The sequence below is a fragment of the Delphinapterus leucas genome, chromosome 10 (assembly GCF_059928025.1).
Source record: "Delphinapterus leucas isolate spDelLeu-1000000601 "Yukka" chromosome 10, BTC_Dleu_Yukka2, whole genome shotgun sequence".
NCBI classification, from domain to species: domain Eukaryota; kingdom Metazoa; phylum Chordata; class Mammalia; order Artiodactyla; family Monodontidae; genus Delphinapterus; species Delphinapterus leucas.
Genome location: NC_143138.1, coordinates 57,079,795 through 57,103,210, shown reverse-complemented (window position 1 = coordinate 57,103,210; position 23,416 = coordinate 57,079,795). Strand labels below are relative to the sequence as shown.

Sequence of the window (23,416 nt, the reverse complement as noted above, 5' to 3'; positions counted from 1 at the left end):
AAGACGCAGAAAAAACATTCAATGAAATCTTACGTTCTTTCATGAGAAAAACAATCAGCAAACTAGGAATAGAAGGGAACTTCCACAACCTGATAAAGGACATCTACAAAAAGCCTACAGCTAATATCATACTTAAAGGTGAAAGACAATGTTTTCATTTTAAGATCAGAAACAAGGCAAGGACATCCAACCTTGCCACTTTCATTCAACACTGTACTGGAGTATCATTAGGTCCATTAGGCAGGAAATAGAAAGGAAAGGCATCCAGATTGGAAAGGAAGATGTAGGGACTTATCTCGTGGCTCAGTGGTTAAGAATCTGCCTGCCAATGCAGGGGACACGGGTTCGAGCCCTGGTCTGGGAAGATCCCACATGCCACACACTAAGCCCATGCACCACAACTACTGAGCGTGCGCTCTAGAGTCCGCGAGCCACAACTGCTGAGCCTGCACACCACAACTACTGAAGCCCATGCGCCCTAGAGCCCATGCTCCACAACAAGACAAGCCACTGCAATGAGAAGCCCACGCACCACAACGAAGAGTAGCCCCCGCTCGCCACAACTAGAGAAAGCCCGTGCACAGCAATGAACACCCAACACAGCCAAAAATAAATAAATAAATAAAAATTTATAAGAAGAAAAAGGAAAGGAAGATGTAAAATTATCTCTAAATGCAGACGACATGATCTTCTATTTAGAAAACTATCAGAAGTAATGTGTTCAGCAAGGTTGTAGGATACAGGGTCAATATACAAAAAACAATTTGTATTTCTACACTAACAATGAATAATAATAAAATGTGATTAAGAAAAGTCCATTTCCAAAAGCATCAAAAATGATACAATACTTAGGAATAACTTTAACAAAAAATGTACAAGACTTGTACACTGAAAACCTCACTGAAAGAAATGAAAAGACCTAAATAAATGGAAAGACATTTCATGTTCAAGAATGGGAAGACTTAATATTGTCAGGATGGCAATACTCCCCAAACTGATCAGCAGATTCAACACACTCCCTATAAAAATCCCAGCTGCCTCTTTGCAGAAATTGATAAACTGGTCCTAAAATTCATACAGAAATTCAAAGAACCCAGAATAGCCAAAACAATCTTGAGAAAGAAAAACAAAGTTGGAGAATTCATACTTCCTGATTTCAAAACTTACTATAAAGCCACATTAATCAAAACAATGTTGATACGGCATAAGAACAGACCTATAGATCAGTGGAACAGAACTGACAGTCCAAAAATAAACCCTCATGTTTACAGTCAACTGATTTTTGACAAAGGGTGCCAAGACAATTCAATGGATAAAGAAAAGTCTTTTTAAGAAACCGTACTGAGACAACTGATTATCTAGTTGGAAAAGAATGAACCTGGATTCTTTTCTCACACCATACACAAAAACTAACTCAAAATGGATCAGAGACCTAAGAATAAGAACTAAAACTATAAAACTCTCAGAAGAAAACATGTGAGTAAATATTTGTGACATTAGGCAATGGTTTCTTAGATATAACACCAAAACCACAAGCAACAAACGAGAAAAATACATAAACTGGAATTCACCAAAATTTAAAACTTTTGTGCTTCAAAGTATACATACCATCAAGAAAGTAAAAGGACAATTCTCAGAGTGGGAGAAAATATTTGAAAATCATATACCTAATAATAGATATGTATCTAGAATATACATAAAGAACAACACTTCCATCTCAAAAAAAAGGAACACTTGCATCTCAATAATAAAAAGACAAATAACTTTATTTTTTTTAAATGGGCACAGAATTCAAGAGATAGTTCTCCAAAGAGGATCTACAGATAACCAATAAGCATATGAAAGATGCTAAACATCATTTGCCATCAGGAAAACTCAAATCAAATCCTCAGTGAAATATCACTTCACACACACCAGGATGAGTGCCACTGAAGGATAGATTGTAACAAGCGTTGTTGAGGAAGAGAAGAAATAGGAGAGCAGGGTGGAGAAGGATGGAGAGTGGGTCCCAACTGGCAACTATTATATTTGCCCCATATATCATTATTATAATACGATACACTATGCTAACATTATGCATAATTTGTGAACATTTTTAAATAAAGAATAAAGTAAATATAATGCTATTCCAATGAGAAAAAAATTAAAAGAAAGGCTGTAATCAGATTAACTGATAAAACAGAGGAGAACAAAACTATTACTTAAGACCCCTGGAGAAGGCCAAGCAGAGATTCTGTAACAGTGGAGTGAGAGGCATCACAAGGCAGAGTGGGCTGTGGGGAAAGAGCAGGGGAGGTAACTAAAGGAGCGCTGGGAGATTATCCTGGCGGGTTCAGCTATACTGGCTCCCAGAGCTCAGGCATCACACAGAAGACTGGTAAATCCTGCAACAGGATTTACCCGACCCGCAGTGAAGAATGTGGGCGTGGCCCTGCAGAGAGGTTACAGCAGATCCTGCAGGAACACTGGGCTTCTCAACTGTCTCTGAGGGAAAACGACCAAAAAGATCCTATTTATGAAGGAAGGAAGGGACTGATTCGTGTAGCTGGCCAGTGTGGGTTTCCTCGACTGTTTGTCTTGGGCTGTTTTCCCCAGAGGCCCCCTCCCTTTACGGGATTCAGGAAGCTGTCTGCTCTGAGGGTACTCACACACACTCACACACACTCAGTCCTGGGAGGAGGACTCCATCCACACCTACACCCACATACTCAGAGGAAACTGACACCACCGGCTCCTTATGCAAATCAACTTCCTCCTTCAGAACAGGAATGGGCAGCCAAGGATTATTAGATGTAGAAAGAAACCCAAAAAGTGAAGAAAGATTCCAAACCAGAATCTGAGGAAACTAAAATTAGTTTCCTCGGGGTAATCTGAGAGGCTGTTGCATCCATAAGACAATAACAGATGACTACAGAAAAGGAACAATTCATAAAAAAGAAGCTTGAAATTGAAAAGCATGATTGCCAAAACAAGGGTATCCACCAGAGACTTAGTGACCTGCAGGGCCAAGGGCATATCCCTGAGCGAGGAGAAAAACCCCAAGAGATGGAAAATATGAAGAAAATGGTTAAACTCATGCAGTATAGACCCAGCAGGTTTGTGGTGGGCTGTGATAGCTATTGTTTTTACTGTCCAGCAAGCTTTCCCACCTGCCTCTTCTGGAGCTGGATCCTTGCCCCCTGCCACGGGGAGGTAGGGCCTGTGAGGGCAGGTGATCAAAGAGATCCATTCAGAGTGTATCTCTGGAGAAAGCTGATTTCATTTTTCACAGAGGTTATTAAGCTGGGAGTGTGTGAGCCTGGAACTCTAAGTGGCCCCCTTCCCTGGGGCATTGTGGCCAAGGGCCCCTGCCAATAGGGGAGAGAAAGGCCAACAAAGAGAGAGAAGCAGAGTTGAAGGATGGGGTGGGTGCAGGAGAGGGAAGGAGGGTGGACAATGAGAGAGAAGTAGAAGACCAGACAAAGGAAGAGGCTGGAGCCCTGGATTCAGTAGGGCAGGAATGCCCAGGTACATGAGCCAATGGTTCCCCCTTTTTGCCTAAATTGATGTGTTTCCCTCACTTGCAACTGTAAACATTCTGATTAATACAAGGTCCTTTAAGAAGAAAGAATAAAGATAAGAAAAGAAATGAAATAAGCAGAGACTGAATAAAAGGTATTCATTCTGCCTGAGGAGAAGACAGTCTTAACCTTCTTATTTAAGGACCATGAAGAACCACGCAATTACCGGTGGCTTTGAAAAGACTCATACTTAGACCCATAACGTTAGTTGTAGAAGAGCACATTTGAATGAGACATTGCTGGTACTTTCCCCCCTGTTGCTGGTCCAAGTACCAAAAGTCTGAGAATATCTGTCACTGTGACAGTCTGGGGTGATGGGCATCTCATACCCTGGAGGTGGAAGTATAAAATGGCACATTCTCTTTGGAGGATAATTCAAGTATTCATGAAGATTTAAAGTGAGCAGTTAAAGTTTTTATAACAAAATACATGCAGAAATGACTACAAAACAAATATACAGTTTAAATATCTATACAGTTTAAAGAATAATAATAAAAAGAACAACTGTGTACCACCCCCCTTTTTTTTGTTAAGAAACAAAATGTTACCATCAGTCAACTTAAGAAAATGAATATTATGCTTCAAAATAGTTTGAGAAGGGTTGGGGGGAGAAATGGATGAGGCATGTGGATGAAGCAGTATTTGTCGTGATTTGATAATTACTGAAAGTAGATGATGGATACACAGGGGTTCATTATACTATACTATTTTTATATATGTAAGAAATTTTCCATGAGAAAGGAAGGAAGGAAGGAAAGGAGGGAGGGAGGGAGGGAATATCACTAATAACCTTCGAAATCTCCAGTGTGTTCCTCCCAGAATACAATGGTATTTGCTCATTTAAAAATGCCATGTATACACTCAACTAATATTTGACAAGAGAGCCAAGAATACCCTAAACAGGGACTTCCCCGGTGGCGCAGTGGTTAAGAACCCGCCTGCCAATGCAGGGTACACGGGTTCGAGCCCTGGTCTGGGAAGATCCCACATGCCATGAAGCAACTAAGCCTGTGTGCCACAACTACTGAGCCTGTGCTCTACAGCCCATGAGCCACAACTACTGAGCCCACGTGCCTAGAGCCTGTGCTCCGCAACAAGAGAAGCCACTGCAATAAGAAGCCCGCGTACTGCAACAAAGAGTAGCCCCTGCACGCCACAACTAGAGAAAGCCTGCGTGCAGCAACGAAGACCCAATGCAACCAAAAATAAATAAATAAATAAATTTGTTTAAAAATTAAAAAAAAAAAGAATACCCTAAACAGACATTTCTCCAAAGAAGACATACAGATGGCCAATGGGCACATGAAAAGATGCTCAACATCACTAATTATTAGAGAAATGCTAATGAGAACTACAATGAGGTATCACCTCATATCAGTCAGAATGACCGTCATTAAAAAGTCTACAAATAATAAATGCTAGAGAGGTTGTGGAGAAAAGGGAACCTTCCTACACTGTTGGTGGGAATGTAAATTGGTTCAACCGTTTTGGAGAACTGTATAGAGCTTCCTTTAAAAACTAAAAATAGCATTAAAATACGATCCTACAATCTCATTCCTGGGCATATATCCAGAGAAAAATCATAATTCAAAAAGACACATGCACCCTGATGTTCACTGCAGCACTATTTACAATAGCCAGGTCATGGAAGCAACCAAAATGTACATCAACAGATGAATGGATAAAGATGTGGTACATATACACAATGGAATAATACTCAGTCATAAAAAAGTGAATGAAATAATGCCATTTGCAGCAACATGAATGGCCCTAGAGATTTCTTTTTTTTTTTCATTTTTGGCTGCGCTGCACTGCTTGTGGGATATTAGTTCCCCAACCAGGGTCTGAACCCGGGCCCCAGCAGTGAAAGCACCAAGTCCCAACCACTGGACTGCCAGGGAATTCCCGAGATTATCACATTAAGTGAAGTAAGTCAGACAGAGAAAGACAAATATCCTATGATATCACTTATATGTGGAATCTAAAAAAAAGGATACAAATAAAGTTATTTACAAAGCAGACACAGACTCACAGACATAGAAAACAAACTTATGGTTACCAAAGGGGATAGTGGTGCAGGGGTGGGGAGAGATATATTAGGAGTTTGGGATTAACATATACACACTACTATATATAAAACAGGTAAACAACAAGAACCTACTGTACAGCACAGGAAACTATAGGCAATAACTTGTAATAACATATAATGGAAAAGAATCTGAAAAAGAATATATTATGTGTATGTATAACTGAATCACTTTGCTGTGCACTTGAAACTAACAAAACATTGTAAATTAACTATACTTCAATTTTTAAAAAATGAACACCTGGGAAAATGTCCTGGGAAAGGACAGTCTCTTCAACAAATGGTGTTGGGAAAACTGGGTAACCACATGTAGAAAAATGAAATTGAACCCCTATTGTACACCACTCACAAAAATTACCTTGAAATGGCTCGAAGACATAAACATAAGATCTGATACTATAAAACACCTAGAAGAAAACACAGGGAAGAAGTTCCTCAACATCAGTCTTGGGGATGCTTCTTTGGATTTGACACCAGAAGTACAAAAAACAATACGAGCAAAAATAAACAAGTGAGGGGGACTTCCCTGGTGGTCCAGTGGTTAAGACTCCATGCTCCCAATGCAGGGGGCCCAGGTTCAATCCCTGGTCGGGGAACTGAGATCCCACATACCGCAACTAAGCCTGCGTGCTGCCAACTACTGAGCCCGTGCTCTAGAGCCCTCCCGCCACAACTAGAGAAGCCTGCACACCGCAACCAGAGAAGCCAGTGCGCTGCAACGAAGACCCAGCACAGCCAAAATAAAATAATTTTTAAAAAAAAAAGTGAGACTACATCAAACTAAAAAGCTTCTGCAAAGCAAAAGAAGCAATGAACAAAATGAAAAGACAACCTACCAAATGGGAGAAAGTATTTGCACACTGTGGACAAAGAATGCTGCCTGCCATTTCAGTAAACAAAGGATGTTGCAACCATCAAGCCAGCAGTCACTGCACCTGCCTCCACCAGTGCACCCTGAGGGGAATTCAGGATGGAGAGAGACAGGGTGCCAGCCATACAGTAGTTAAAATGCATATTAAAGGAATGATTTCAATAAGCCCAGAATCTTGCATCTTCCCATACACAGAAAAGCACTAAAATCATTAACTTGAGATGTCTGTTTCTTGTGATTAGCAGTAATCTTTTGATGTTCCCCTGTATGTTGTTTTTGTTTTGTTTTTTTTTCAGCAAAAACTCCCATATATTCTGGCTCCTCCCTTACCTCAGAGCTATCTGAGAGGCTGTTTTCTGGACTATAGTCCTCAGTAAGGTCCCAGAATAAAACATAATTCTCAACTTTTAGGTTGTGCTTTTTGTTTTTTCAGTCAGCAATAACACATATCTGATAAGGGGTTAATATCCAAAATTATATAAAGAACTCATACAGCTAAACAGCAAAAAGCCAAACAAATCAAATTAAAAAATGGGCAGAGGAACTAGACATTTTTCCAAAGAAGACATCCAAATGGCCAATAGGTGCATGAAGAGATGCTCAGCAACGCTAATCATCAGGGAAATGCAAATCAAAACCACAATGAGGGGCTCCTCTGGTGGCCCAGTGGTTGAGAGTCCGCCTGCCGATGCAGGGGACACGGGTTCGTGCCCCGGTCTGGGAAGATCCCACATGCCGCGGAGCGGCTAGGCCCGTGGGCCATGGCCGCTGAGCCTGCGCGTCCGGAGCCTGTGCTCCTCAACGGGAGAGGCCACAGCAGTGAGAGGCCCGCATACCGCAAAAAAAAAAAACCCACAACGAGATATCACCTCACACCTGTTAGAGCAGCTATCTTCAAGAAGACAAAAGATGACAAGTGTTGGTGAGGATGTGGAGAAAAGGGAACCCTTGTACACCATTGGTAGGAATATAAATTGGTTCAGCCACCACAGAAAAAGTATGAAGGTTCCTCAAAATATTAAAAATAGAACTACTACCTGACCCAGCAATTCCACTTCTGGGTATATATTCAAAGGAAGTGAAAACAGGATATCAAAGAGATATTTGCACCCCCGTGTTTACTGCATTATTCACAACAGCCAAGGTATGGAGCACCCTAACTGTCTGTCAACAGATTGATGGATGAAGACGATATGGTATATGCATAAAATGGAACATTACTCAGCCATGAGAAAGAAGGAAATCCTGCCATTTGCGACAACATGGATGGACCTTGAGAACATTACGCCAAGTGAGGTAAGTCAGACAGAGACAAATACTGTAATATCTCACTTACATGCAGAATCTAAAAAAGCCAAGTTCGTGGAAACAGAGAGTAGGATGGTGGTTACCAGGGGCTGGGGGTGCCCAGCACCTGGAAAGATGCTGTTTAAGGGTACAAACTTGCAACTAGTAGGTGAATGGGTCCTGAAGATCTAATGTGAAGTATGGTGCTTATGGATACCAATACTGTATTATATACATCAAATCTGCTGGGAGACTTGATTATTCCCACCACAAAAATGAAATGATAATTAGGTGAAGTGATGGAGGTGTAAGCTAACGCTACAATGGAAATCGTGCTGCAATATATAAATGAATCAGGTCAGTATGCTGTACAACTTAAAACTTAGTGACGTGTCAATTGCATTCCAATAAAAGAGAAAATCTGCCACAGTTATTTTGCATCCATTCTCCTGTTGATGAACGTCGGCTGTTTCCAGTTTTTCACTGTCATGAACAGTCCAGCTATGAGCCTTCCAGCATGAGCACACGGCTCCCACTGCACACGTGTAAGTCTCTCTGGGATTATATCCAGAAGGACTGATGCTGGACCAAGGGTATTGTTACCCTTATTAGGTAACAATAAAGTGTTGTCCAAAGTGGTTGCATTAATGTATATTCCTTTAGCATATATACACTAGAAGGATATATATACCCCATAATATTACTGGGGTGATATTATGTGAATGTGAATGATCTCCAGGTAATAGATTATGGATCATTTTCTTTTCTGTAATTTCCAAACTTCATAGAATAAACACATATGAGGGGTTTCCCTGGTGGCCCAGTGGTTGAGAGTCCGCCTGCCGATGCAGGGGACACGGGTTCGTGCCCCGGTCTGGGAAGATCCCACATGCCGATAAACACATATCAAGACCTTTAAATTCTGAAACGTCTATAGACAAATATGTAACTACACACAATATAAATAAATATGCCACGAATATGCAAAGAGTGTGTCGTACTGGCTCCCTCCCCACCTCCTTACCTGCAGGTCCCGTTTACCACCTCCAGCTTCAGGACAGTCTGCAGACACTGGCAGTGCCGGGCCTCCAACGTGATGCTCACTCTGCACTCCCCCAGCGGCTGAACTTGGCCACTGGACGGCTCGATGATGAAGGGAGACACCTGATGGGGAAAAGGACGAGGAGTGGGGACACATGGAACTGCAGAACTGGGTGCTGGCCATGAACAACCAGGGTTGCCCCCAAGCTGCCCCCACCCCCATCCCCCGAGCGCTTCTAGGATGCGGAAGGAGGCAAGCGGGTGGGGGAACACAGCTGAGCAAGAGGTCAGGATGAAGAGGGTGAAAACTGAGTCTCCAAGGAAAGGAGGTGGAAGGCAGAGGGAGTCTCCCTCGGCGCGGTGGCTCTGAGAGGTCTGCCCGCCCTGCTGCGCAGGCGCGTCAGGAACTGTCGGCTTCAAGTAAGGAAAGCCACCAAGCCCCCAAACTAGGGGACAAGCTTCCATGTGGCCACAGATTTGCCCTTTGCACCTGTAACCGTGCCTTCCTGGGACAGACCCCTCCCCATATCCTCTACTGTAGCTCCTCTCTGAAGCGCCTAGATGACAGTATCCGCTGCACGTTTCCTAAGTTGTTTTACAGACGCTAAAACCACCACCAAATGGAAGAAATTAACTACTTGATGACCATGAGCACGTAGTCCCCGGACCTACGGGAGCCTGAGGATTGATAACGTTAACCCCTGTGACACCGCCCTGTTACCTCACCATCCACCAAGCAGAGAACTGTGTACGAACTGAGCACATACGCTATGATCCACCTCCCTCACCTGGCCTTCAAAAATGTTTTGCTGAAACCCTTCAGGAAGTTTGAGGTTTTTGAGCACGAGCCACCAAGTTTCCTTGTCTGGCACCTTAAACACTACACCTTCCTTCACCACAACCTGCTGTCCGTAGATTGGCTTTACTGCACGTGGGCAAGCGGACCCAAGCTTGGTTCAGTAACACACCCACATGGTCTCTTCCCCACCCCGTCACACCCTCACCTCACTCAGCCCCACTGCAGGCTAGTTCCCACTCACCCGACATGTCCACCCCCTGCCCCATACCAGGCACTAAAAGGGAAAGGAAAAGGCTTGGGGAGAAGAGTGCCCCTCTTCCTGTCCAGGCTGAGGCCAGGAGCACCAGCCTGACTGCGCGGCCCCAGGGCCCCAGATGGGCCGCACTGGCTAGTCGGGGTATCACTGCATGTTGAAAGCTTACAACCAGGAGGGAGGTTACTCCTCTTTGGTCTCTTCCTTCCTTGAGACCAAGGCCATGAAGGAGTGCAAGGCGCCTGCCTGGAGGGAGACCTGGCCGCTCCTGCCCGGTCCCACCCCACCTCCACCCTGGCCGCCGTGCTGTGCTATCTTGGGCCCTGTAACCTCTCACTTCAGAGGTTCCACCGCCCTGGCACTGGAGGGAGGGTGGGCTGGCCTACGTCTCAGGAAACGTGGCTGGCATGCTCTGGCCTGGCTTGTCCAAGCTTTGGGCCCAAGCTCTGCTGGTAAGGAAAGAGCCCCTTTGCTTTCTTTGCTCGTTGTTCCTCACGTGCCTCTCCTTTGGAGCCCGGTGTGTGTGGGGGGGGGGCGGGGGGGGGCTATGGTCTGGGTCTGGGTTTCTGGGTCCCCTGGCCTGGGGACATCTACAAACCCCAAATCTCAACATTATTTTTGAGAGCTCACAAGAACACAGCGCCGAGAACTGTAGAGACAGGACTGCTACCAGCTTCGATTAGGACATAAATCTTAATGTACTGTGAAACTGACAATTACTTCAACTGTAAAATGTAGTTATTCTTCACAAGGGGAGAAAAACACAGACTGGGAATCAGAGAACTTGGATCTGATACGATTCTGCCACCTATTAGCTGTGTGGCCCCAGGGAGGCCCCTGTCCCTCCCTGTTTCTCCTCTATCAAGTGACAAGGTTGGCTGAGGTCCATAAGTTTCCAACTTCACTCTGGGAAATCCCAGGGGTTGCTCAGAAGTCCTAGAGCAGGGAAGTGGGATGTGGGGAGTGGCAGGGTGGGTCAGGGGTGCTTGACGAGGGGGCCTCTGGGAGCCAAGAACAGTCATACTCTATTCTAGATCTTGGGCTTCTGTTGAGGGTTTCATTTGAAGAAAAGGTTACTGAGCACCCTGCCCGCAGTCCCAGCACCAGCCTCTGTGGTTCCATGGTCCAAGCAGCGTGACCAGTGAGCCCTGGGGGGGCCAGTGCTAACTCCAAGCCTGTGGAACAGACCACATGGCAATGTTCCTTGGCAATGGTGTTGGCCAATTCGATGCAAACTGTCATAACTTCTAAGTTTCAGGGTGCCTAGTGGAGAAGCGAGGCCGCCAGGTAAAGGAGAATGGCTTTCAAGTGGAAAGGAAAAGTCCTGGAGAAGGGAAGGTGCATTGGCAAATAAGATGTATGTGTGGCTGTGACTCTCTTTCCTCAGCTCCTGAATGTGGAAGGAAAAGTGTGCGGCCCTCTGACCAACAGGAGAAGTGGGCAGCGGGATGGGGGACCTGGGGAGGGAGGGTGCTTTCACCAGACAGACCTGGCCAGAGTCTCGTACGTGCAGCAGCTGCTCCGATGGAGCTACAGTCACCACGTGGGAAGGGTGGGCCTGGTGAGCCAGTGGTTTATAGCTAGCTGCCTGCTGGTGTGGCTTGGGCTTGTTCACGATTGAACATAGGGCTTCCCTGGTGGCGCAGTTGTTGGGAATCTGCCTGCCAATGCAGGGGACACGGGTTCGAGCCCTGGTCTGGGAAGATCCCACATGCCGCGGAGCAACTAGGCCCGTGAGCCACAATTACTGAGCCTGCGCGTCTAGAGCCTGTGCTCCGCAACAAGAGAGGCCGCGCATCGCGATGAAGAGTGGCCCCTGCTTGCCGCAACTAGAGAAAGCCCTTGCACAGAAACAAAGACCCAACACAACCATAAATAAATAAGTAAAAATTTAAAAAAAAAGATTGAATATATATATATTTTTTGGGGGGGGAGGGCTGTGCCACGCAGCTTGCGGGATCCTAGTTCCCTGACCAGGGATCAAACCCAGGCCCCGGCAGTGAAAGCACCTGATTCCTAACCACTGGACCACCAGAGAATTCCCCAAACATGGTATTTAAACATGATGCCATGGGCTTCCCTGATGGCACAGTGGTTAAGAATCTACTTGTCAGTGCAGGGGACACGGGTTTGATCCCTGCAGAGCAACTAAACCCGAGCGCCACAACTACTAAGCCTGCGCTCTAGAGCCCGCGTGCCACAACTACTGAGCCCGCGTGCCACAACTTCTGAGCCCATGTGCCACAACTACTGAAGCCCACATGCCTAGAGCCCATGCTCTGCAACAAGAGAAGCCACCGCAATGCATTCGCAATGTGAAGTCCGCACACCGCTACGAAGAGGTGGCCCCCGCTCGCAGCAACTAGAGAAAGCCCAGCGCGCAGCAACGAAGACCCAACACAGCCAAAAATACGGCAAGCTCACCACCTGGTGGCAGGTACTCAAAACTGCAAGCAGGCTGGGAACCTCTGCAGGGAGCCCCGCGGCCTGCCCCTCCCCGGGGGCCTTTTGGAAGCTTCCCGCCCAACTCAGCTGCCTGTTTTCTTCCTGACTCTGGCTGCTCTGAAAGGAACAGGAAAATCCAGTTCGGGGTTAAGTTCTGCTGTAGAAAGGACCCCGACTGCCTAGAGACAGGGGATGGGGGACTCTGCGAGGCAAAGGTCACCAGGCAGGCGTTTCCTCTCCAGCCTCCACACTCTGAAGGCACCAGCAACAGTTCCACGGCTCACACAACACGTGGGTTACTCGGCTCCGGTGGGGGTCGGGGGTCGGGGGTCGGGGTGGCACCACGAGCCAGCATCACAGGACTTACGCCCTCTTGCCTTTCTTGCAGGCAGACCCTGCTCTCCTCCATGGACCACGTGGCCGGGAGCTGGCTGACGTTCCGGATCTGGATGGAGTTGGTGGCTCTCTGCCCCAGGCGCAGCAAACCAAACTGAAGGGCTGAGACGTCGATGACGAGGGCAGGCCCCTGAGGCACCCAGAGGGGCCAGTCACCGGGCCACCCGGGCCGTGGGCTCTGTGCCCTACCCCAGCTCCCCGTCCAGCCCACCCAGCCACCCAGCACCACCAGAGGCACCTTAAAGGCCGCCTCCACGTGTAAGACCACCGGTGAGGGGGAGTCTTTGATTTCACACAGCAGGCTCTGGCTCGTCGGGCCGGGGACACCCCCGGTAAAGTTCAACTGAAAATCCTCCACCTCGCTGGGCTCTGAGAGAGGGAGAGGAAAGGTGAGCCGTGGAGAAAGGAAGCAGGGGCAGGTCCCCTCTGTGGCCGGGCTCAGATACCTGGCCTCGGTGTACTCCTTACCCACCACAGGGCCAGGCTGCGGCTGGAGCTGATCAGGGGGCCATGGACCCCTGCACAGGCCCCTTTCACCTCGAGCTCTCCTTCCCCAGCCAGCCCCCACCTCGGCCCCTGCAGTACCGATGGTCCCCGTGCAGGGCTCCACTTCAACGATGTGGCAGTCGCTGATCTTCCCCCACGTGTACCTGATGGCAGATCTGCTGTTGTTCCACATCTGAAAGACACACCCCAAGCCGGGGTCCCCGTCAGATCTGTACTTGCTAAAGGACTGCGGGATTGTGGGCTCACAAGAGGTCCTCTCGACACCTTCCCAGCTAAATCCCAGCCACCCGATGGCACCAACGCACACTGCAGGGTTTGTGGGTGCCACAGCCAGTCAAAGATCCCTAAACCCAGGAACGGGTGCCACAGTCCTGTCGTTTGGAGGATGCTGGGAAGCTGACAAATGACAGACGTGCCCGGCCCAGCGTCTGTTCAAACCAAGTGGGTTCCGGGGCTCTGGGAAGAGCCTCAGCTTCTCTGCAGTGGCCACCACTGCTGGCCCCGCCAGCTGCTTCCTCCCCATGCTCGTGCCTGAGTTCAGCACCATCTCGGGCAGCCTAGGCTGGGGAGGGACAACCACCTACCTTGAAATCCTTCTTCACATTCATCCCAACGTAGTTCTCCCCGGGGATGATGAGGGCATATGGTTCTAAGAGAACCTGGAAAGGTTCCACTGAGCCTTTCACCTCGATTTCCAGGACAATCACGTCATCCACAGAGTACGAGGGATCCTTCGGGTTTTCCAAGTGCAAGCTGGACACAAAGCCACCATGAGCTAGGAGCCATCGCGTCCCCTATCTCTGTCTTGTGAAAAGAAAGCGCCCCCTGCCCACAGCTCCCAAGCCCCCTGAAATCAGAGGCGTCAGCAATGCCCTGAAACAGATGAATGCCTGTGGCTGGGACGGCAGCTCAACCACAGGCCTGGGGCGGGGGTCCCTCCCTGCACCTCCAGGGACCACCCTGCAGCAGCGTCGGCCAGGATCTCCACACCAGCTGACTGGAGGCCCCCCACCGACAGCTTGCTCAGGGAAGCACTGGCAGAGGTGACGCCTTGGGACAAAACCTCCCCTCATTAGTTGCCACCAGCCAGGGGCCACCAGCCTAGAGGCCCGGCGGTAACCGTGGGCCCGGGGCACAGCTCCCAGGTTCCAGGATAGTAAGTCCAGAGAGCTGTTCCCTGCTTGTGGAGCCCGCTCCAGGCCTGGGTGCCAGGGCAAGGCAAGGCGCTCCCACGCGCCAAAGCCTGCCGGGGGTCAGGGGCTCCTTCACTCCGCCCCAGCATGCCCAACTGCGTACCCCTCAGCCAGGGGCCCGGTTCCCGCTCACCTCATGGGCTCTGGGACTTCCTCTAGCACCATCTGGAGCACGCTGTGAAAATCCCTGTGCTGCAAGGCAAACACAGCACCCTGAAGACAAAAGCCTGCCCCAGGGCAGGCTGGAGCCACGGCAGGCATCCCTCCTCCCGGTGGCCTGGCCCCCAGAGATGTCTTCCACGAGACACAGCGCTGCTTCGCTTGGCAGTGCCCTCAGTGTGCCTGAAGCACCACACCCTCCCGGGAGAGGCCGTGAGATGGCTGCGTGCTGAGAGGCAGGCCTGCTCTCTTACCAGCAAGGGTCCCTGGGCATCCCCCTCACACTCCCCCCTCGCCCGGGACACACATGGCTTGGTGTTGGAAAGTTGGGGCCGTGTGAGCCTCACTCTGGGGAGCCCCACCTCCCTCTTTCTGGGGGCTTCTGTGGGCTGGGCAGGAATGGTAACACCTTTGATGTAGTAGAGACACGGAAGACACCAGGGCCGAGGAAACGAGCCCAGGCCCTGGCTGCAGATGGGGCGTGCAGGGTCGGGACCAGGCAAAACGAGCTGGACACCAAACCCGGCCACTGGCCCCGCTCTTAGCTAAGCGCCAGCCTCGGCAGGATGCTAGGGATCTCGGCAGCGTCGGCCGTGGCTTCAGTGTCACCAAAGAACAGGGACAGAGGGTGAAAACATCGTGACCAAATCATGTGTGACCACCAAGATGGCCGCACTCGAACCTCTCGAGGAGAGAAGCTCAAGAGGAACTCGTGGTCCGTGTGGGGCTTGAGAGCTCCCATGTCGGGGGTGATGGAGAATGCCGTCTCCCTGTCGGGGTGGGACTTGATGCTGTCCAGGCTGTAGGTTTCTCCAGGTATTAGGGGCCTCAGGTTGGGCTTCACGATCTGCCAGCGGAAGGCCAGCTCCACGTGCCTGTGGGGACGACCTTGACAGTAGGCAGTGGGCCCAAGGCCATGTCCCACTTCTGCAAGAATCAGCTCCCCCAACCCCCGGCCTGGCCTGGCCCTGCTCCCGGAGTGAGCAGGAAACGACCCAGGAGCAGGACGTGGCCAGGTCAGCCTTCAGGCCCTTCCCATGGAGGAGCCTGGGGGCCCCTGGGCAAGTGACAGCACGGGGGGCAGGGAGTCTGGAGACCTCCCAGCACAGCCCCGCACAGCAGCTGGAGGCTGGAGCCACAGTGACTCGGGGGAATCATGCTCTAACTATCAGGCAACCCCCCCCCCCCAGATATCAGGAAAATTTTCTGCCTTATCTTCTACTGCGTGAGTTTTCGCCACATTGACCCCACCCTCTGCCTCTCCAGCTATGGCCTCCCAGGACTACTGCTCTGGCCAGAAAGATATGTGCCCACTGGCTGCCAACAGGAGCGGTGACAACTCCCTGGTGGTGGAAGGGGTAGGACTCCAGGCGTCCTGCTGACAGCAGGTGTCGGTGAGGGGGACGGCAGGTGAGGGCTACTCATCCTGCCAGGCGACAGAGCCTGTGTAAGGCCTGGGTCACTTGGGCAGCATGGCCGGGAGGCTCCCTAAAGTCTGTCCTGGTGTAATGACAGAGCTCAGAGGATGGTCAGGGAATAAATGGCAGTGAGAGCTGAACCCACAGGCCATCATCTGTCTGACGTTGGGACTTGGGTGGCTTCCCCTCATGGGCTGGGCAGGACCTCTCAGGAAAACTATTCCTGGTTAAGGATGCTCCAAAGGATCTACAGCAACACTGTCCAATATGACATCTCATAAATCGGCTCTACCCGTGTGGCTACTGAGTACTTAAAATGTGGCTGGTGTCACTGAGGAAGTGAGTTTTTACTTTTACTTAATTTTAATTGATTTCCATTTAAATAGTCACATGTGGCAACTGGCTACCATGATGGACAGTGCAAATCTGGATCCTTCCATCCTGTGCCCAGATTCCCCCCTGGCCTCTGGAAGGAACCACCAGCCTCACTGGGACCTCAGGCCAGGTGAGGAAGGAGGGAGGGTGTGTGCTGGGGTCCCTCACAGGCGTCACTCACGTGGCGTTTCTAATAATCAGCAGTTTGCTGGCCGTGGACTGAAGGTTTCCAGGCTCAAAGCGTATGAAGTGCTGGGCTGTTAAGTCTGTGAGCTCTCCGGGCTCCGGCTGACTTTTTTCACCAGAAACATAGATCAGATCCAGAGCCACCAGCTGCCCGATTCCTGACAAAGTACAGTAGTGAAGTTTCACTAGGGCTGAAACCAGGACTCTGTGGCCGAAGGCTGTCACAGGACCCAGGCCACCATCCACATGCAACCGGCCGTGATCGTGACCCCGGGAAGTGCACACAGGGGGACAGGGAGCCAACAGCACACAGGTTCATGTCCCCACATCACCTCAGACCAAAAGAAGGTGATTCTGATAACATAGCATGTAGCAGGCATTCAATTAATACCTGGTGAGTGAAACTGGGTGGATGGTAGACAGACGGATGGAAGGAAGGAACAGGGCACCTTAAGGAAATTCAGCAGGATGCCCCTTCTAACTGTACAGGAACCTACAGGTGCCCTGGTCGTTTCTGTGTGAGTCACTGGCAGTCCCCCAAAGGAGATCACAGTGAGTTTCAAAGTGACTCGATAAAAGATTGCCCCCCAGGTTTCCATCCCTCTCGCACTAGACGGCTCCTTGGGACAGTCCCGAAGCCCACGCTGGCTTGGGTCTCTAAGGTCTGACCAGAGCTAGAGGCCCCAAACCAGAGCCCTGGAGGCTGCAGCATCCCGAGTGTGCCCACCCCCAAGGGGGACCGGGCGCAGCTGGGCCACGCCTGGGAGCGCACCCAAGCCCACCTGTGGTCACCAGCTCCTTTATCTGGCAGTTGTCACACACGATGATGAAGGTCTGCTCTGCCTTTCCCAGGCTGGTTGGGAGGAACAGGACCTGGGGAAAGAAGGGCTGTCCCGCTGTCTCCCGTGAAGGGGCTTCTACCCCCTCGCCCTCTTCTTCTCAGCTGCACCCCCTTCCCTCCGGTCTCCACTTCTCCCTCCCCTCCCAGCCCCTTCCCTAAGGCTAGGGGTTCAGCCCAGGCTCCACCAGCTAATTTGGGGAGTGTGTTGAAAGGCTATGAAGAGAGAATTCATAGAGACTGAAATACAAATGGCTCTTAAATAACATGTTTAACCTCATTCATGATAAAAGAAGTGGAAATGCAAACCACCCAGAAGAACAGTTTTTCATGCCTCCTACTGGCAAAGAGCAGAAAGTTAGCGGTCATAAACACAGTGATAGGTTACGTTAATTTTCTTCAAAATAATCTAGAGGGGCAGGGCAGGGCTTGGTGGAAAGAGACGGAGGGGCACAAAGGAAATAAGGTTGGCCAAGAGTTGATAAATGTTGAAGCTGTGTCATGAGTACATGGGTGATCATTCAACTATTCTATTTTTGCATATAGGTTTGTTTTGGGGTTTTTTTGTTTTTGTTTTTGCTTGGCCAGTTGGACTTCTGACCTTTTTTTTTTTTAATTAAAGTGTAGTTGATTTACAATGTTATGTTAGTTTCAGGTATTCAGCAAAGTCATTCAGTTATACACATATATGTATATCTATTCTTTTTCAGATTATTTTTGTATATGTTTTAAAATGTCCATGACAACAGTTTTTTTTTTTAAGTTTGATAACCCATTGTATTGGCAAAGGTATGAGAATTAAAATAGGCACGCTCACATACTGTGGATGGAAGTACAAATTGATACAATCCACATGGTGGGGATTCTGGCGACATGTATCACAATTATGAGAGCAGAGACCCTGAGTCAGCAAATGCACGTCAAGGACTGTATCCTTCTGGTAGGACAGAGTGATGTATGTATAAGCTATTCCCTGAGATGGCCGGAGATCAGAAATAATCTTCGTGCAGGGGGCAGTTGACCTAAATTATGGTTCATATGTCCGGTGGAATATTATGCAGCTATAAAAAATATGAACCGGTAAGTGGAAAATACATGGGGCAGAACAGAGCACAGAGTGGGCAACTATTTGTGTGAAGGAAAAATGGAAACAAAGGAAAGAAAAAACCATGTGCAGTTGCTTAGGTAGGCATCACATATCTCTGGGAGGGCACTCTAACCTGGTAAGGCTGTGGCCTCTGGGTGGCTGAGGAACTGGGGGGAGAGGGAGCATTTCATTGTGCATCTATTTGCGTCTTTTGAATTTTTAATCATGTGAATCTATTTATTTGGAAATACGAATCAATTTTAAAACAAACAAAATCCCAATCAGTAAACAAAATTTACATAAGGAATGCAAAGGGGAAAACCTCGCCCTGACTCCCCCACTGCTCCCCAAAGACTGCTGCTGCCACCCTCTTCTTTTCCTTGGGGATCATAGGAGGATGGGATGAGGGGGACATCATGGCCTGGGCAGGGGTGACCAGCCCCAATTCCTTAAAGCCACCACAAGGCTCTGACAAATCCTGGGCTATGCCAAGAGGACCTGGCTCACCCCTCGGCAACAGACGAGGATGGATAATCCCTATTGTGCTCCTGAACTGGCCTCGTCCCGACTCCAAAAGCCAGGTTCTTATCAGGATCAGATCATCACGGACATGAACAAGACAGCATCACTCCCAAACAAGACCCCATCAGACCCTTGAAACTGGAAAGGAACTGATAAAGGAAGCCTTCCTTTACATCTTGGCAAAGAAGCTTATGGCAGCGGTCCTCAAACTTCGCTGCACACACAGAATCACCTGGGGAGCTTGAAAAATCCTATGCCCAGGCCACAGCCCAGACCAATTAACTCAAAACCTCAGGGCTGGGGCCCAGATGTCAGCGTGTTTGCAAGTTTCTCAGGGGACGGCCATGTGCAGCTGAGTTTGAGAACCTATGGCTCTTGGCTCTCACTACCTGATGACCTGATGTAGGCCAAATCCCCCTCCCCAGAACCCAGATAGCTTTTACTCTTTAATGTCGGTGTGTCCTTCAACAGGCAAGTGAGGAAGGCCATGCTCGCTTGTGGCAGCCCCACACCCAGCCATGGGACAGCACAGAGTCAGACTCCTGGAGCAGAGGGTGGGGTGACAGGGGCAGGAAGACATCACCATGTCTCACAGCCTCTTCTGGGGACCAGTGAGCAGGTGTGACAGGCCCAAGGGACCCCGGAAAGGGGCCAGTTAGGAAAGGAGGAGCCCACATCCCAGAGGTCAGACTCTGGGAGCTTCTGCAGAGGTTCAGGATGAGGCCTAAGGAAGGCGGGCCTTGTTGACCATATAACTGAGGATAAAACAGGAAAGAGGAACAAAGGTACCAGATTTAGGGGGTGGGATGGTCCAAGATGGACTGAAGGACTGAGGGGAGATCCTGGAGGCAGCTCAGATGTTAGTAGAGGTGACCCGCAGGCTCACGGGTGGACAAGCAAAACTCAGGGATCATGGTGGCATTGCTAGGGCTTTCTGCACTTGCTCTGTGAGGGAGGTCATAGGACAGTCAAATGACATCACCCCACAGAATGCAACAGCATGCTCCTACACAGAAGCCACCAAGGCTGGGACCTGGGAGTGGATATCTGGGTCATGGAAACACAGAGGCGGGAATTCCCTGGCGGTCCAGTGGTTAGGACTCAGTGCTTTCACTGCGGTGGCCCAGGTTCAACCCCTAGTCCGGGAGCTAAAGATCCCACAAGCTGTGTGGGGCAGCCAAAAAAAACCCCCAAAAGCCCCAAAAAACAAAAAACCAGAGAGGCAAATGAAATCAAGCGAGCAGTTGAGGAAACAGCGAACCAATCATAAAGAAATACAAGCTAGCGTCTCATCACCTACCTGCATGAATACAGCCTGCCCCGGAGCCAGCTCAAACACTGACGGCAGGATCCCAAAGGGGGGCTGCTCAACAAAGCCGATGGTTGCAACAGCCTTAAAGAAAAGCAGAAGATGACCCAACAGTGTGGAAGAAACTGTAAAATCTCATGCTCAGATGACACACTTCCCTCCTCCAAACATCCATTTTGTGATTTGAAGGGTCTTAATGGATCATCCAGTCTCCTGTTCATGAAGAAACGGAGGCTCATCCATTCAGCAAGCACTTACTCAACCTGCACCAGGCACTAGATGGGGTTCTGGTGGTTCAAGATGAGTACAAGACGGAGCGTCCACGAAGAGCTGCCCGCGGGTAGGAGGTACGAGGCCACTGACAAGTGTTTCAGACGCAAAGCAGGAGGTGGGCTCCCAAAGCACAGTCCTTTCCCTACTACAGCAGCCTGTGTGGTTGGTGCCGGCTTCTGTGTCGGCCTCCATCCTCAACCCACCCCTGGCCATGTGCACCTGAGTCAAGGGAAGCTGCCATCTTGTCAGCAGAGCTGCAGCCCAGGTGCCCACAACAGGAAGCCACTTAGCATGCCAGGGACACAAACCCACGCCTCCAGGACCCTGGCAGGTAACAGAAATGAGTGAAATGTGTGTCTGGGAACATGTGGTCCTCTGGATCTGTCGCTTGTTTCGGGAGACACAGGTACAGCAAAATATCTCTACACTGAGTCAGGTAACACTGTGAGTGAGCATGACCATCAGCGGTGTCAGCACTTGGCTGCCCTGGGGCGGGGAGGGCAGAGCTGGGCAAACAGGAGGGGATGTGCACACCCCCTGCTTCTCAACTCCAGCTGACAGGCCACAGTGGATCCTGGCCCAGGGCTGCACATCTCCCAATGTTTCAGAGAGACTGGAAGTGCACATTTTTATACGAAGTCTCTCTATTTAAAAAAAAAATATTTATTTATTTATTTGGTTGGTTGGTTGGTTGGCTGTGCTGGGTCTTAGTTGCAGCACGTGGGATCTTGTTCCCTGACCAGGGATTGAACCCGGCCCCCCTGCACTGGGAGCGTGAAGTCTTAGCCGCTGGGCCACCAGGGAAGTCCGAAATCTCTCTATTTTTAAATGGTGGCTCAAAAAATGTTTTTAAGCCCTGTGCCAAATAAATATACCCACAAAATTCAGCCAAAGAGCTGCCAATCTGTGACCTCTGCTATACTCAAACATTTGCTACTATAATGAATGAATGAATGAATGAATGCAGGGACATTTGAGCCAGGCCTTGGAGGATAAGAGAGGTGACAGGACCTGCCCAGGGTCACACAGGTATTAGGGGAGTAACAAGAACTACAGCGCTGGTCTCTGTACATGTTGATTCTCATTGGACCATGGCAGCTGGAGAGAGAGGTTATAAAATTCTGTTCTCTGTGTGTGTTTCCAGTCACAGGTGCACTCGAGCAAGTCCCTCACAGGGGTTATTTCCTTTGATGGATTTGCTCTTTTTCCAGGTAGCAATCTGTGAGCACTCACTCTGAAGCTTGGCGGCGGCCAGCTCTTCTTAGGCATAATGCAGAACTTGCCCACGCTGAAGCCCACGTTTTTGCAGATGAATCTGGTCATCTTCATGCCCCCAATGAGGCAGTAACCACAGTCCAACACCGGCGACACTACAGCCACAAGGAAAGATGGGCAAGAGAAACAGCACAGTCCTGTTGTTGCTCTCCAGAGGCCCAGCCCGAGCTAAGAGCAGCTGTGGAGGGGCGAGGGGGATGGATGGGGATGGGCCCACCCCTGCTCCCACATGGCAGCGGCGCCTCGGGACTCCACGCGCTCGGGCTTCAGCCAGTGCCACCCGGCATGGCCCTGGGGGTTGTGGTCAGAGTCCCAGCTTGCAGCCTGTGCCCAGCTGAAGGGACTCGTAAATGAGGGCGTCCAGGCAAAGCCAGCCACCCCATGGCCACACAGGTGACACCCATGGAGGGCTCCAGGCACTCCTTCTTGCCTCGCCATGGCACAGGCCCACTCAGGGTGTCCCTGAGCCAGCGACGCCTAGGCTGGGGTCAGCTGGGATGCTGGCCTCCTCTCCCGATGCGTGTCACTCGGAGTCAGCCTCCACGGGAAGCAGGATGGCCAGGGCCTGACACACGAGGACTGTGGGCAAGCTTCTGGACCCAGAAGCCCCTGTCCCAGGGGACAGGCTGTGTGCTGCCATGAAGGGGCCCTGTGGGCAGGCGGTCCTTATAGGGGCACCAGCCCTCCCTGAATCCCGGGGGAGCAGAGCACACTCACGCGTCAGCACTGGGGGCGGCCTCCAGGCCTGCAGGGGGATCAGCAGCGTGTGCGCTGACTGGGTCTCCACTAAAATAAAGTCATCAAAATCCCCAAGGCAGTCGGGAAAAAACTGGACAGTGTACTGGCAGGTCATTCCAGGAGCCACCATTCCACCTTTTCCTGGGAACATCCCTGTGGGTGACAAAAGCGACAGATGAGATTCTGGAGACCAGGTAAGAAGACCAGGGCCTGGGGCAGCGGGGGGAGTGATAGGGTCCACCTGGAATGGTCAGGTGGGGCCATGCCTGTTCCTATGGCTTAGCATTTATTTTGTGGGCAGCAGAGAGGTATTTGAGGTTTCTGCAGGGGTTGGGGTGGGTGGGACACAAGATCAGAGCTGTTCTTCAGGAGAACACTGCGTCACGGAGGAAGGAAGCCTGGCTGGGAAGCCACTGCGATGGCCTAAGTGAGGAACCAGGGGTCCTGGCTGAGGGCAGTGACAGTGCGCAGGGCGAGGAGAGGGCAGAACCAAGCCTGGAGGGACGAGATCCGAGGAGGAGCTGTCGGGACTGGGGGCCTTTGGTGGAGGGTGGGTAGGAGGCCTCTGCGGAGCACGAGGGGTGCAGCTGTGGAGTCACCCTAGGGCCTGGTGGGCGTGTAACCCGGGGCAAGGCCAGTACACGATGTCGAGGCCACCCAGGCCTCTGCCACCCTGAGCTCACCCAATCCCAGAGCGAAGTAGGGCGTGGACGGCGGGAGGACTCGCAGGTGGCGGCTGGTGGACGTGGTGTTCTGCAGTGAGATCACCATCTGTTCAAAGGCAAAGCGACGTGTGTG

The 23,416-nt window shown here is 50.2% G+C and overlaps 1 protein-coding gene across 2 annotated transcripts in view; it reads right to left on the bottom strand.

Moving 5' to 3' along the window:
• DLEC1 (DLEC1 cilia and flagella associated protein) overlaps positions 1 to 23,416 on the bottom strand; it is a 96,565-nt gene that overhangs the window by 15,008 nt on the left and 58,141 nt on the right. The window contains exons 7-19 of one of the 2 annotated variants that reach the window (XM_089919039.1): positions 23,302 to 23,389; positions 22,598 to 22,771; positions 21,839 to 21,975; positions 20,324 to 20,416; positions 17,359 to 17,464; positions 16,572 to 16,734; positions 15,280 to 15,472; positions 14,572 to 14,630; positions 13,830 to 13,998; positions 13,324 to 13,417; positions 12,977 to 13,107; positions 12,710 to 12,868; positions 8,829 to 8,968 (exon numbers count right to left, since the gene is read on the bottom strand). In XM_089919039.1, coding sequence (XP_089775165.1) covers positions 8,829 to 8,968; positions 12,710 to 12,868; positions 12,977 to 13,107; positions 13,324 to 13,417; positions 13,830 to 13,998; positions 14,572 to 14,630; positions 15,280 to 15,472; positions 16,572 to 16,734; positions 17,359 to 17,464; positions 20,324 to 20,416; positions 21,839 to 21,975; positions 22,598 to 22,771; positions 23,302 to 23,389 — 1,706 coding nt within the window. The remainder of the gene's footprint in view (positions 1 to 8,828; positions 8,969 to 12,709; positions 12,869 to 12,976; positions 13,108 to 13,323; positions 13,418 to 13,829; positions 13,999 to 14,571; positions 14,631 to 15,279; positions 15,473 to 16,571; positions 16,735 to 17,358; positions 17,465 to 20,323; positions 20,417 to 21,838; positions 21,976 to 22,597; positions 22,772 to 23,301; positions 23,390 to 23,416) is intronic. The other variant, XM_022553713.3, reaches the window with a different exon arrangement.